At 35.2% G+C, this 16,125-nt stretch overlaps 1 protein-coding gene across 1 annotated transcript in view; it reads left to right on the top strand.

Moving 5' to 3' along the window:
- LOC145263218 (uncharacterized) overlaps nt 1–16,125 on the top strand; it is a 198,280-nt gene that overhangs the window by 43,522 nt on the left and 138,633 nt on the right. The window contains exons 7-9 of the mRNA XM_080120302.1: nt 2,480–2,617; nt 7,477–7,749; nt 12,722–12,954. Coding sequence (XP_079976428.1) covers nt 2,480–2,617; nt 7,477–7,749; nt 12,722–12,954 — 644 coding nt within the window. The remainder of the gene's footprint in view (nt 1–2,479; nt 2,618–7,476; nt 7,750–12,721; nt 12,955–16,125) is intronic.

Raw genomic sequence — 16,125 nt, 5'->3', positions numbered from 1 at the left:
CATTTTCTTGGTTTGTCATACGTTTTAACTGAGATATTAAATGCGTCAACACAACTCTGTAAAAACCTATGTCAGTTAGTACGTTGGTCTGTAACGCTTAAGTTTGAAATAATATTTTATTTGTAGTCTCTTTTCAAATGGTATGTTTTTTTTTCGACTGTCATGCTTTGGTTTTAAAACTAGCCTGGGTTCCCGGCGTTACCCGGGTGTTTTTTGTTTGTCTGTCACGCTTACGTTTGGAATAGCATTTTCTTGGTTTGTCATACGTCTTAACTATGTAAAAGTATGTCAGTTAGTCCATTGGTCTGTAACACTTAAGTTTGAAATAATATTTTCATTGTCGTGAATAGCATTTCATCTGATCTTTCATTTTTAAGGTTGAAACAGTATTTTGGTTGGTCTATCATGCTTAAGTTTAAACTAGCGTTTTCTTTCGCCACATACGCCTCTTTTCAAATGGTAGGTTATTTTTTAGTCTGTCATGCTTTAGTTTTAAGATGACATTTATTTTGTCCCTTGCCTTGTGTTCATTTTCTAATGTAGTAAAAATATCTTCTTGTTGCGCAGGTCACTGTATACTATTATCCTAGCAAGCCGGTATTTGCGGCAGAGTGTTACGACCTACAGACCTTTGTGTTTTGAACACAGTGTGCATCTACCACACCAAAGAAAATTTTATTCGCTCTCATTTTCGTTCTCAAGCGGTTGAGTATTTTCAACCACACCTAGTGTGCTTCTGATGTTACATAATGGATGATCTTATGTCGAGTAGCGAGTACATCGGCTAGTGTTAATCTTTACAAGAGTTGAACTAAGTGCAAATGAAAGTGACACAAAGATAAGTACTCAAGATAAGATACGTGGATACACCTTATTTTAGACATGTGCATGGAACAGATGTGGGACGAGAAAAAAAAATCAACCAATGGATGGACAATCCACACGGAAAGATGCCAGAAAGAAATGTAGTGTAAAGTTATGTGAGGTCAAAGTAACGTAAAACAGTGACGTCAAGGCACGACCCATGACGTCACGAAGCGTTGATGAATAAACGAAGGTTCATGTTGTCTGCTTATGGAGTGTATGCTAGACGGATCGCTGAGAGTGATGTAATACCTAAAAAAAATGTGAACCATGCAGCGAGCACTAGATAAAGGCGTCCAACATCAGTCAACAGACATAACCGTATTTCTCACACCCATGTCCTGGTGCTGACAGATCAGGCTGTCTGAAGAGACTGACTTTCTTTTTTAATATACAGCAAGTATTAATGTTATTGTTTTCTTCCTTTTTGTTTGCGAAACTCAATCATGTTCTGCAAAGTAAAAAAAAACAAAAAAAACAACAACAGTTTCCCTCTACAAAACAACCAAACCGAACTCCATGATAAAATATTTGGAGACATTAAGAATTTGAAGTAGAAAAGCTGTTTTCTAAAATTACTAAATTTTACATTAAATAGCCCCAACAAGGGTTTAATATCCCTAACAAGGGTTTAATAGCCCCAACAAGGGTTTAATAGCCCCAACAAGGGTTTACATACCGTAAAACACAACCAATCCCAATGCTGAAATATTCGAAGATATTAAGACCTTGAAGCATAAAACTTTCTCCAAACTAATTGAATTCGATATTTTTTATTGATTAGAATTCATTATTGAGATGAGTGTTATTTGTTCATTTTTATTTATTGCGGACTTTTATCCTCATCTTTTTTAGCTGGTGTGTCATGACGTTTCGGCCAACTATTCCTCTGGCCTTCGTCAGGTGGTAACCGCGACGGGATAGGAACTTCGAATCTCCTAACTGTATCCTCAGCAATTACTGACTTCCACAGTTGTTGTCGTTTCATCACGGTGACGAAGGCCGGAGGAATAGTTTGCCGAAACGTTGTTAAACAACACCTAAGAAAGCCGAGGATAATAGTCCGCAATAAATAAATTAATAAATAATACTCATCTCAATAATGAATTCCAATTAAATAGTACATATATATATATATATATATATATATATATATATATATATATATATATATATATATATATATTATTCGGTACGGACCCGACCATGGAAGATCAGATAACAAATAAACGTGGATTTATAAGAAAAAAAAAACACCCTTGATCGCCCTTCGGGGCCCGTGGCTCAGTGGATAGAGATGTTGAATCTCTACAGTTCCAGGTGAGCATTGTCTGAAGATAGCGGTTTCAATCCTACCCAAAGCCGGCCAGAGGCTTACTTGGCCAAAAGCGTGGTGAGATGACAACTATTTAAGGCAGTAATTGCTAAGGCTGCAGTTAGGAGATTCAGAGTTCCTATCCCGTCGCGGTTATCACCTGACGAAGGCCAGAGGAATAGTTGGCCGAAACGTCGCGAAACAACAACGAAGAAAGCCGAGGATAATAGTCCGCAATAAATAAATTAATAAATAATACTCATCTCAATAATAATGTTTTCTTTTCCGTATATTAAACAGGTCTAAGGTTCATCACCAATGGTACACAACTACTGGCGTCTGGAACACCTCCGTATTCGAGTGGAACATACTCTCTTCCTCTAAATGTTAAGGATAAATTCGGTGACGTAGGAACCACGAATATTACATATGTTATAGGTACAGTATATTTTTTATGGTTCAGAATTTTTTCGATGAGGATTGATTATTTGGCTTATTTTAATTTCTACTAACTACTACTACTACTACTACTAATCTCATCTTGGATGATATTTTACACATAACTAGCAAGGGGTGTCCGGTCTTGCCTGGCATTTCCCGATCGTAAAACACGCTTAAATATATTTTAATTCAAGCAGTTTTCGTATTTATTATTACAGAGCCAATTCTCTATTGAATATTATATTGTATCTACTTGTAATATATATACTACTGATTTCAACTGTTTTTAAAAAATGAATTGGCCACCATCAGCTAGATTCGAAACCAAAACTTTTAGCACTTCAGTTGTGCTCCCTACCATTTAGGCTATCGCGAGATAGATAAGAAAGATTTAAAATTGAACCACTTCAAGCTGCCTTTGAATTTGCGTATGCGCACAAGTAATAGAAGTATGTCGGAAAGTTGACATGAACATTTTGCATTTCAACTTGCTGATATATTTCTGCACGCGTTATTCATCCATCCAAACAAAGATTTTACTCGTTATAAACCATCCTTGGTGTAAGATAACTATTTCCTGTTAATTTCAGTGTCATGTGACCAGTAGCTTAAGAGTTTATCGGTTTAATATTTGCACGCACATACATACATTTACTCTTTTATAGATAATAAATTCATGATAACATAATAATACATTTATGATGGATTCTTCGACTTTATTTCGGTTAATATGGTCAAACTCATGAATATTTTAGTCACACTCGGCAATCTATATGCAATTTCGAACTGAACCGTTTATTACATGCACAGAGGAAGAGTGTTCTTGTTCTGTCAGCCATGGCCGGATAGAAATTTTAAGTGAGTATTTTTTTCTCTGATTTTAAGTTAGTATGATTCTTTTGGATGAAATAAAGGATCAAAGGCACTGTATAGACTTCCGCTTTGGATACAGATTTCGACAAGATGTCCCTGAAGAAGGTCGAATGTTACATCGACCGAAACGTCATGAGAATAACATCCAAGATGACAATAGTAGTTCGAATAATTCAAATGATGCAAAGTGTATCTTTGTTTTTATATGATTTCATTTTTTGTATTATTACCTCCCTTAGTTTTACATGTACATTAGGCACATGATACATGATACATGATACACCACGTTGAGACACAATCTGAATAAACTCCTGGGAACATATACCCGAACGAACAGTTGGGAATGACAACTACACTATTCACTATGACTACATAATCCCTACTGCTACATATCTTGAAAACGCAGCTGTTAAACCAGATATAGTGATTTGGGACAGAGCAAACAAAAAAGCGACCGTAATAGAGGTCAGTGTACCCAATGATACAGGGCTTAACAGAGTTGAGAGGGAAAAGATAACAAAGTATCAAGGACTTATGTATGATATGAAACGAAATTGGAAATTAAAAGACGTTTCAATTATACCAGTCATCATAGGAGCAACTGGGCTTATGAAAAAGAACTTTAAAAAGTACATAGCAAGCATACCCGGTGAACCAAGTGCAAGTGAAATACAAACGATTGCACTGAAAGGGACGGCTAGAATCCTGAAAAGATCTCTTGGTTGGACTCACTAAAATAGGGGTAAATGTCAGACATCTGGTTGGATGTCCCATCCCCTAGAAGAAAAAGTTTAAGAAAAATGAAAAAAAAAAAAAAATAAACATTGGCAATATTTAATAGATAAATCCAAAAAAACCTCTCCACATTCGATCGATTCCAAAGGACCGTCTATATTCTATATATTCCTAAGAACTGCCTACATTTCACATATTTACAAGAAATGTTTATATTTATATTTTCCATAAAACTGTCAGCATTTCACATATTCCGTAGACGTTTCTGCATTTCACATGTTTCTAAGAACTGGCTACGTTTCATCAATACTGTCTAGATTCCACGTATTTCATTGAACTGCCTACATTCTACATATTTCATAGAACTGTTTACATTCTACATATTTCATAGAACTGTCTGTACTCCACGTATTCCACAGGACTGTCCGAATTTCCTCTATTTCATAAAACTTTCTATATTCCATTTATTTTATAGAACTGTCTGTATTCCATATCTATTATAATATAAAACTCAAATCGTCTTGCTTGGGCGGTGAAGCCGTCTACCCGCTTCCGGTTTATGAGTTCCAAGTTTAGAATTCTAACATAAACAAAACGGTAATAAAATTCTAATATAAAAAAATGGTAATAAAAGCCATATACATTTTTAGCATCCCAAATTTTTATTGTATTTTCATTGCAAGTTAGAACTCTCCAGAAACATCTAACATTTTTATAAATGTAACAACAACAAAATCGTACAATAAGTAACTGTTACCAAAGGCAACATTAGTTACTTTTCTACGTATTTGCTTTAGATTTTTTACAATTTAAACTATTTTAAAGTCTTTTATTCCACTTGATTCCATAATGGGTAGTTTAAAGACGTTAAAATTACTTGCAAATGTTTATTAATACTTTGAAGATTATGCAAACAATAGACTTTTTTGCCTATTAAAAACAGGCAGAAGTCATAGTCGATGACTTACGATAAATGCTTTATGTCATACTGGATTCCGTTAAGAGTCACACTTCTTTGTTTACGAAGCCATTCGCATATTTTTGGGACGCGCTACACGTACAAAAATGGCCACCATTTTTTTTTTTTTACATAAGGAATTACATTGTTTTATATCCGGAAAACTACTTATTTACAGACATTTTACACGCGATATTCATTTTCAGCATACCCGACAACTTTTAGAGGCCGTTATTTAAAAGGAAAATGTAAAAGTGGAAACCAAATAAAAAATTACCGAAGTTTTATTCAAATAGTTTTTATTTAAACTATTATAATAAGATTATAAACTTTTATAACAAAATTATAAACTTTTATAATAAACTTTTATAACAAAATTATAAACTTTTATAACACAATTATAAACTTTTATAATAAAATTATAAACTTTTATAACAAAATTATAAACTTTTATAATACAATTATAAACTTTTATAACAAAATTATAAGCTTTTATAATAAAATTATAAACTTTTATAACAAAATTATAAACTTTTATAATAAAATTATAAACTTTTATAACAAAGTTATAAACTTTTATAATAAAATTATAAACTTTTATAATACAATTATAAACTTTTATAACAAAATTATAAACTTTTATAATAAAATTATAAACTTTTATAATAAAATTATAAACTTTTATATAATAATAATATGTTTGTGAACATCAAACATAAGAATATAACTGCTATAAATGTTTTTAACTCAAACATTAGAATATAACTGCTATATATGTTCTTCATCCATTTACGTAATTGTTTTTGTTACGTAGACATCACCACTTATCAAGGCCCAGGAGCCACTCGAGGATTAGGGTTAAAGAGTGCACAGTAGTCAATTGGACAATATAGTAATTGTCAGTAATGGAAATTCAGTAAATTTGTTAACTTAAGGGAACGGCTTATCAAGAAGTTGTTTACATTAGACTTGAAAACAACCATATTGTAGTCAGCTGGAAAGCAGGAAAACGGAAGACAGTTCCACAGGCGTGCAGTTTTAAGAAAGAAGCTTTGTTCATGGAATCTACGTTTAGGTTTAGGCACAGTTAAAGAGTGGGGGGAATTATTGATAGTGTTTTCTGCTAAACGAATGTTTCTTGTGAAAGTTTGGTGAGGGGGACCATAGATTGAAGCTCAGTCGAGCACTTGCCATAAAAATAACGATAAAGCAAAGACAAACTCGCTACATCTCTTTTGTGAGAAAGAGGTTGCAGGGAAGAAAAAAGGACATCTCCTATGAAGCTACGAAGTCTATTTTGAACTCTATCAAGGCAGGATAAGTCCTTTCTAGCAGCTCCTGCCCAGATGTGTCAACAGTACTTCATCCTGGGACGAACTTGGCTCTTATATAGATCGAGAATTGCATAAAAATATTTTCTTTCCGTCACGAGCATCACGTTCATATATTAATTCTGTACAGTCAATATTGCATAGCTAGCTTAAAACATATACTGACCCAACGGGTCAGCGGGTAGTCTAGTATTCTATAGAATTGTCTTCCACAAATAAAAAAAAACAAATATTTATTTAATAAAAAATGTATTTTAAAAATGAACGTCTGTATTTAATTGAATCTATATGACGTATCTGTACTTAGGTATTCATGTTTAAACTTTACCGGAAGTTGTCATTTGGATTTCAAAATAATCTAACCGGAAGTATTCATTAGGATTGTATTTCTATTCGTTCCATTAACTGCTTTAATTAATACTACTACTACTAATAGTAATGTTAATATCACTAAAAGTATTGGGTATATATAATATATAAAATAACATTACAAATGACTTCTATAAAGAAGATTAAGTTATTTTTTTATTATAAAATAAATACGCAAATTTAGTATAGGCCTCATTGTGTCGTCCTGTTTTCGGATATAGAATATTTCAAAATATTTCGTTTTATTGTTGCATGAAGTTTAAGGTGTTTTAATAAGAATATAGTCGGATAAAAAGAACAAAATCATTGGATGTTTGCATTAAATACTGCATCCTTTTAATTCTAAACTGTGCATGGAACAGATACCATAATACTTAATTCGAGGCACCTTATTATAAGAAAGGTCCGGAATATTACTAGATTACTCGCTCTTGTAGTTTCCGAAGAATATTACTCGGCCTTGTAGTTTCCGAAGAAAAGTGGAACAGATGGAGAGACTGACAAAGAGAAATATAATTTAGATATGTTTAAAATGTGTTTTCGCATTCACAATTTTGTTTTAATTATAAAATAGTTTTAACTTATTTCAGTTCCAGCACCGGAAGTGCAAGCGAGGGTATTGAATTTTTCAACAATTGAACTGTCATGGCGATTCTCTACGTCAGAAACCATCCATTCTTACAAACTGACCATTTATAAGATGAAACAAAGACTTTACAGTTTCGGATTTCCTTCCTCCGCATACAAAAAATTGCAAGTAACCAATTTGGATCCATTGACGAACTATTCGTTCAAGATCAGCGCTGAACTTGGGAATCGTCATACCATCGTACCATCCAACGTGGTCCAAATCACAACACCTCGTAAGTATCAGTGCGTAAAATGTTCACAGTTATTCCTTTAGATATTTTTTTTACAAGGGAGTCATCATTTATCAAGGCTCGAAAACAACTTGAGGACAAGTATTAGTAGGTTGCGGAGATCACCAGGACAATAGCATAGTAATCGTTAGCGGTAGAAATTAGGTACAATTTGAGACTGTTCAATAAAAACTTGTTTACATTGGACTTGAAGACGACCATGTCGTAGTCAGCTGAAAAGCAGGCCAGCATGACATAGTTTCGTGGGCGGGCAGTTCTAGGAAAGAAACTTTGTTCATGGAATTTACATTTAGATAGGGAGTGGGGAAATTGTTGATACTGGTTGTAGCTAGACAAGTTTTTTGTGAAAGTTTAGCAGGGGGCCATAGATTGAAGCTCAGACGAGCACTTGCTATGGAAATAACGATAAAGCAGAGACAGGTTTGCAACGTTTCTTCTGTGGGAAAGAGGTCGCATAGAAGAGAAAGGGGCATCACCTACCAGGTTTCGAAGCTGGTCTTGAACACTGTCAAGGCAGTATAGAATGCCTCGAGCAGCTCCTGCCCATACGTGGCAACAATACTTTACTTTTGCACGTATTTAGCTCATATACAGATAAAGAATTGCATTTGGAGTTAGATACCTTCTGAAGCGGTAAAATGACGTAATCAATGATTTTATACAGTACTAATAAAATAGATATCCTATAGAAACTTGGATAGAATGTATATCTATTGATATATAATACTAATTATGTTGATTCAATATAATACTATATACTATAATACATATACTACGCAATACTAAAAATACATGTTCTATATAATACTAATACAATAGTATTACTTCTTTTTAGTTTTAATACATTTGAGTAAGATTTCTGAAATCGAGTGATGGCCTTCTCATGACTTGCATCTGATTTCTATGTGGTGTGTATAGATATCAAATTAGTGTTAGGGTTAGGGTTCAATATAAGTCGCCTTTTAGCTTTTCGTGCATTTCATATCAATCAGATGATTCTAGTATTAGCATTGTTTTCATCGATATCCTTCTAGTTAAAATGCTTTCTAGAAAGACATCGGGTACTGACAAGAAGGACCACGTGAAGGTTGCCAACATTCTAAGTGAAAGTGTTTCTGTGTAATGAACTGGATTTAAACGTAGGACACTCAGGTTATCAGTCTATGTCGACAACCAACAGTGAAGAAGATTGATTTTTTTTTCGCTCCTCGGTTGACCTTATGTTATAGTTTATTTGTGGTGTGGTTATATCTTTGTATTGTCAAAGTCTATGGCCAGAATCTATCTAGTCTGGTGGAGTATCCAAACTAATGCTGTTACATGAGATAGCATCATTACGAAAAGGTGCATCATTTCGCATATGAAACAGTGTATGACTATGCTGAAGGGATCTTATTTGGGTTTCAAATACCATGTTATTTTGAACGCTTGCCGGACGAAGTATCCTAATACTGTTACGTTGTGTGTATTGCTACGTTCTGTAATGACGTACATGTTGAATCGTTGGGTTTTATATTTTGTCTATATATTCATGTACGTGTAAATGCGTGTATGTATATACGTCGTATCATTGATCGTCTATTGTGTATATTTTAACATTTATGCAACAGTTCTAACAGGAAACGATTGACGTGGACTATTGAAATAGTTGTAGACAAACAATTCTTTTTTAACAGATGTAAATAACAAAACACATACCTGAGTTATTTACGAACATTTATTTTCATGATCCCGCTGGCATTTTCAGAGATTACACGGTTTTACATCTTGGATGCCTGAAGTGACGGCGCCCCCTGCGCTATGGAGAGACCAACTCTTGAGTCGTCCACTCCCTCTGATGTCCAACTAATGACTCCTAGAATCTCCCCAAATCTACATTTCGTCACGTGTCTCATTGCGTGTCTCAGATCAACAGCTGATGTAACCCCAATCTAGTTATTTGTTTATGCAAACCAAAAATAATGCTTCCATCTATTTTCTATTTTCACATTCCTTTTGCGATATTATTGTATTATATATGCCAATCGTTTTTGCCCAATTTAATTGTTTATTTTTGTATTCATAATAATTGATCCAGGGACCCGCCGTGGCTCAAATCAATTATTATTATTATTATTATTATTATTATTATTATTATTATTATTATTATTAATAATAATAATAATAATAATAATAATAATAATGATGATAATAATAATGTTTTGATCTTTGGCCTTGCTTGCCACAGTTAACACAGATACTACGTTATGATCACAGCCCAAAGGGTCACAACATTACAATACTAAGCTTATCTGGCCAATCCCCTGTGATGACTAAAAACACCTAAGAACGATGTCTAGTAGGTAGCCACACTTTCTCAACACTTACACATAAATTAAATGTATTCATATTTGTTTTTCGTGCGTGCATAGAAGACGGCAACGACAGCGATGAACACTAATGGTAAATTAATGTACGCGGTGCCTCCAATAAGTTGCAAGACTTCTTTGTTCAGGCATTTAAAATTGTCGTAGACTTTGTAAAAATTCAGTATATTATTGTTATACATCTTATGAGATGACTGACCAATTTTTATGATTTCGGGTTCAAATGAACAGCTACAGCAGCAATTGGAATACACCCTACTAAAGCCTGATTATCTCAGCTGGTGAATTTCAAAAATGCAATCTTGTCGTGAGGACAATTCAGAAGTACGATATGCAATAAAATCCTACTTTAAACTTGTGATAAATGTTACAGAATCGTATGGAATGCTTTAGACTGCTTTTGGACCATCTTACATGAATTGAGCATCAGTTTTTGAATGGCATACGAGATTCAAGGAAGGCAGGGAGCCTGTGAGGGATGATGAGAGATTTGGGAGGAATAAGAAAGTTAGAAAACCAAAATTGATTCGCCAAATATGAATTTCATGGATATGGACAGTCGTGCGTCTAGAGAGACAATCAGTGCAGAGTTTGATGTCAGTGTGGGGACTGTACACATAATTATTCGTAAGGAACTGAAGATGCGAAGAATTGCGTGAAGTTTGTCTTAAGGGTGTAGTTCACAAGTCCATCCTTGTCACAGAGTGTTTGACCAAGATGCGCATCAAGACAGTTCCTAACTCTCGTATAAGCCAGACCTTGCTCCCTGTGACCTTTAGTTAAATCTCTAAGAAAAACTTATGGGCTGTCGTTATTAGACAATTGAGGAAATAGAAGAGGCTGTGACAAGTGTTATTGACACGCTCAGACAAGAGGACTTCCATAGGGCCTTCCAGAAGTTCTTAGAATGGTACACCAAGAGCATTGCAGCCGGAGGAGATTACTTTGAAGGGGACTAGAGTTTCATGTGCGTACTATCAATAAAAGTGAGCATATGAAAAATGTCTGCGAACTTATTGAAGGCACCTGTATTTATTTTTTGCATGTGTGAACATTTGACGTCGACACAAGCAACAGCGCAAGTCACACAATGTCAGCAAAAATTCCATATGTTTATGCGTATGTTAAAAAAAAAAATAATAATAGATAAAACTAGCAGAAGGACCTGACGTTGCCCGGGATTGAATGATGATCAACAAATTTTTCACACTCTCAGATTGTTAATGTCATTGAAATCGGTGAAATCGTCTATTTTTCACTCAAATCGATTGACTACCTGCTTTACTTGTGGACCAACCGCACTGTACTGAGAGGAAGGTTTTCATGCCTCCTTGCAGTAACTTAGTCCACAATATATTATAGTCTACATTGCACTGTAGAGAACCTACTGTTGATTTTATCAAATTATATATATATATAATATATATATATATATATATATATATATATATTTAAATGAGAGAGGTCACCAACAAGAGTGTGTATGTATTTTTTTAACATTATTTTATTATTCCGTGTTTTGATTTTTCATTTAAAAATATGTTTAGATCATTGTCATAATGTTTTTAAATCATTGAAATAGTTTTTAAAGCGTTTCAGACGTTCTGTGAAGCACTCTCTTCAGAAAGTATTCACAAATGTCAAATATTTAGAATATACTTAATATGTGTTTAAAATGTAAAAGAGCATTTTCGTAGTTCATGTTGGTGATATGTTTCCGGTGCTGAACACACGAATGAAGACAATTATATATATATATATATATATATATATATATATATATATATATATATATATATATATATATATATATATATATATATAGTAAGATGATAATTCATGATTAAAATTAAAAAGTAAAATTTAAAAATCGGCTTCATAAGAAGGAACACAACAAAGCCAATAAATTGTACGATCGCTTCGGAGAAGAATGAAACGCGGAATATTCCGTCTAGCTTAATTGCCATATATATTTTCATAACTTACTATATATTTTCATAACTTATATATATATAACTTTCATCTCTCTGTTGGAGATATTGACGGTGTGAGATTCTAAGAAAGCAACCCTTGCCATGGACGTGCATCAGAAGCAGAGATGCGTCATTAAATTCCTGGCAAAAGTGCATTGATAATAGTGGTGGGTATAGGTAGAAAAATAAATGTCGCTCGTTCTGATGGTATTACTTCTGTCTTCGCAGGTCTTCAACTTTTTGATTTGAAAAAATGGGAGGCTTTACTTTTAGAATGCCCCTCGTATGACAAAGCGCGATCCGGACAACCATGCACATCCATTGTTTATCGTTGGCAAAAGTGCTTTGAGAATGGTGGTTACTATGTAGAAAAAATAAATTTTGGAGCAGAAAATGGCGATCGTTTTAATAGTACCGCTTACGCACAGCCACCTCTCTTTTTCTCTCCGTCCCATCTCTCTCTCTCTCTCTCTCTCTCTCTCTCTCTCTCGTATTTGAATGTGAATAAGTTCGCAACTTATGTGACAAGCGACGTTTCCAGTGTTCAAGAATTACTCATATGACTTTATGCAAATATAACAATTATCAATATTTTGAATACACTCTGTATTTCAGGAAACGTGAGTGCCATCTGCACGCCAAAGTACAATGGGTCCTACTCAAGCAGTGACTCTTCCCTTCGATGCGCAGCTGTCATAATGAATTGCAGAGATCCTGGCAAAACTGACACACAGCATTTGGTGTATCAGTTTTCGGAAAACTTCACTCAACTCAATCTCAAGAATTTCACCTGCTTAGAAGGAAAATGCCGCTTCTGTTTTGTGAAGAACACACAAGGACACTACAAGGTAATTAAAAATTAAAACGTTTGCTATGAAATGTTGGATAGTGAAAGGAGTGCTGTGTGTCAGTAAAGCGATATACGCAGTACTGAGTTGAACCCAACTTATTTGTGTCGGTGCAGAAAGGTCAAGGAATTACCAGTGACATAGCCTCAGTGACTTCCGTTGACAGAGCATGCACTTTCGTGATAACAAGTGAGTCAATGCGTTTAAGGTGCCGGCTGGTTAACTAGGGGCTTATGACCCCCTCACACATAAATCCTGATATAAATAGAAACGCACATGGGGATTTGGGGAGAGTCAGAGATTTTGGGGGAGTAGACAGTCGATTAGGGTCGAAGTTTCGTAGACTTAGTTAGTTTCGAGGCCAGAAGCGTCAGAGGAAAGATGCGTCGACGGAAATGCAAAAAAAAAAAAAAAAAAGATTGAGTCAACTATGCGAGGGTTTCCCTGGTTAACTTGTGGACGAAATAAAGAGATCATTGCCAGAAAATCAATATCGTGTTTTCGTCTTAGATGCTTTTTACAGCTCATCGACCAGTGGCGGGAAGAATCGCATTCCCAGAGACACGAGATACCAGAGATACCTAAAAAGGTATAGTGAACTCTTAACACGTATATATGCACACATTCGCGCGCGCATAGGACTACAGTGAGTAGATACACAGCATAAGGGTCTTAAAGGAGCTCGACCGCGTGTATGCACACCCGACTGTATAAGTGTATATCAACTGTATATAAGACTTGCATATATAATGAAACGAGGAAGATGTACACGGGTGAGTTTGAAGAAACAATCACAATATCCACTTGACGATTTAAAAGAAGAACACACCCCCACACACACACGTTAGATCTGGGGAAGTTCAAAACGGAGAGGGAGTCTAAAAGCAAAAGTCATAAATCACTTGACTGTCACGCACGAAATGGTTTCGCTTTTTAGGCTGCTTACAACTACAAGGTAACTGAAGGTACATATTTATCTCCCACTGCAATAAATTGCCTAACCAGCCTCGTCGGCATTCCCTGGCAAGGGCACCTCAGGCGATTAGCAAAAAACTAACCCTTTCTCAAGGAGAGAAGGCAAGGCCTTGGAGGGCAGACTACCTAGAACTGTACAAAACTAAACTACCAAAGTCAACAGGGACCGGATCATTACATAAATGGTCTAATCTCTGTTGATTTTGAGGGTCCAGGATAAAAATAACTAAAATACACGGTAATTCAAAATGAAGTGCTAAATAGTGAAGGGGGCGTAAAAGGATGAAGGAATCATGTAACTTGTTCTCATTTTTTTTTTTTTTTTTTTTTGCACACAAGGAAGCGGTTCAGTTTCCGGGTTGCTGATAACCGAGCCGAATAGACGTGAGATGCTATTGTCTCAGCCAACCACTTCTTTCTCTCTTTTTTCTTTCTCTCCTCTAAGTTTATTATCATTTGTATGAAAATACTGTTCATTTTATTTGAAATATAGAACTAACTAAATGAAATAAATTAATAAATAGTAATAAATACTCAGAAAATAATATTGTGCTACACAGTTCAATACAAATAATAAAATCATGTTGTAGAAAACAATCTTTGATTTATGCCTTCAGTCCAACATCTCTTGGTAGACAATGTTCTTCTTTATTTGCTCTGTTTCTTTCGAATGTTCCCTTTTTTACATAACGCTATTTAACGGCAAAAAAAGACCCCTCCTTGTAGAAAAGTGTCCAGTTGAGAGTGAAGGAATTTATGCTTTTAGCCAATTTTTCGATACTTGTCATCCGAAGGGTCGAGCTTCAAAACGATACCAATCTTGTGAAAATCTGTCGCCTCTGTCAAAAGTTTATGGCACACATACATACATGATGATTGGAACGTCTTGTCAGACAAGTGCCACTCCCTCAGACATTTAAAATCCATGATTCCAAATGTCTGAGGGAGTATCTATACAAATATGATGTTACAGAGTCTTAGCTTTGTACGACAGCTAAGTCTCTCTCTCGGTTCAAAATGTTGAGATCCAGCAACAAGCAAGAGCAAGATAGCCAACAACAAATTAAACTGCAGACCAGCTTAATGCGGGTACTGGTCTTCCGCTTTATGGTTTTTTAAATTAGAGATTTGCTTCTCCTAGAAAGGTTGCCTTCACCATGGCTTACGGGAGCCCTCTCTACACCAATACACATATACACACACAAATATACACATACATACATACGTACATACATACATACGCACATACATACATGCAGAAATGTGATACTTATATTATAGATGGACAAGTAAGGCACAGATAATGTAACATTGCACACATAGTAGTCTACATCGCAAAGGAGACCAATATTAGGGGGGGGGAACTTCAACTCACTTTTTCCCGTTATAATAACATTTATTTCCTCATTCTTCCGACACGCATGACTCGTTATGTCTCTCACATGATCGTCCACTCTAACGTGCTCTCTTTCCTTTTTGTAGTCTTTTTCCTCACAGTGACGTCATTTCGCATTTCGTATGCATTTGCATACGCGCGCCCGCGCTCTGTTACAGTAAGACTTTGGGTCGTTTTTACTTTGTCAGGCGGAGGTATGCTGCCTCATGAGCGACTTATGTGCGGCATAATCACGGTGACACACCGGTTTTCATCAAATCACCAAAGGTAAGCAACGCTGAGCCTGGCCAGGGCCATATGGGTGACCATTTAGGACAGGTGGAAGATTAAGTCCTCCTGCTTTCCAATGTGTGTAATGGTGGCGTGTGCAACACATTAACACTCATATGAAATGATGGTGCAGTTTACTGAACTCCATCATCTCGACTGTGGTTGCAAAATGATGATGTTTGTTAGTTTGTTTGTTTGTTTGTTTTGCTTGTTTTGTTGGGGTTTACGGCATACCAATCCTTTGGGTTATTTTATGCCGAGTGTCTGTGGGTTCAGGGAGCTGTTATATAAGGGTTCTTTAAAAAAAAAGATTATAAAGGCCAATTTTTTTTTCAGATATAAGAGTATGATATGAAGATCTTTTTTATCGAATAATTCTTTAATATTGTTTTGTTTGTAGAAATGATTTCTTGCTGTTACAAAATCAGGGCATTCAATTAATATGTTTGATTGTGAATGATGTTTGACAAGGTATACAGATGGGTTGGCTTTCTTTTTTTTAGGAGATATGAGTGGGTTAAGTGTGTATG

The sequence above is a fragment of the Euprymna scolopes genome, chromosome 38 (genome assembly GCF_053919585.1).
Source record: "Euprymna scolopes isolate OS-2025 chromosome 38, ASM5391958v1, whole genome shotgun sequence".
NCBI lineage: Eukaryota > Metazoa > Mollusca > Cephalopoda > Sepiida > Sepiolidae > Euprymna > Euprymna scolopes.
The sequence above is the reverse complement of the archived record's forward strand: the minus strand, read 5'-3'. Positions and strand labels throughout refer to the sequence as shown.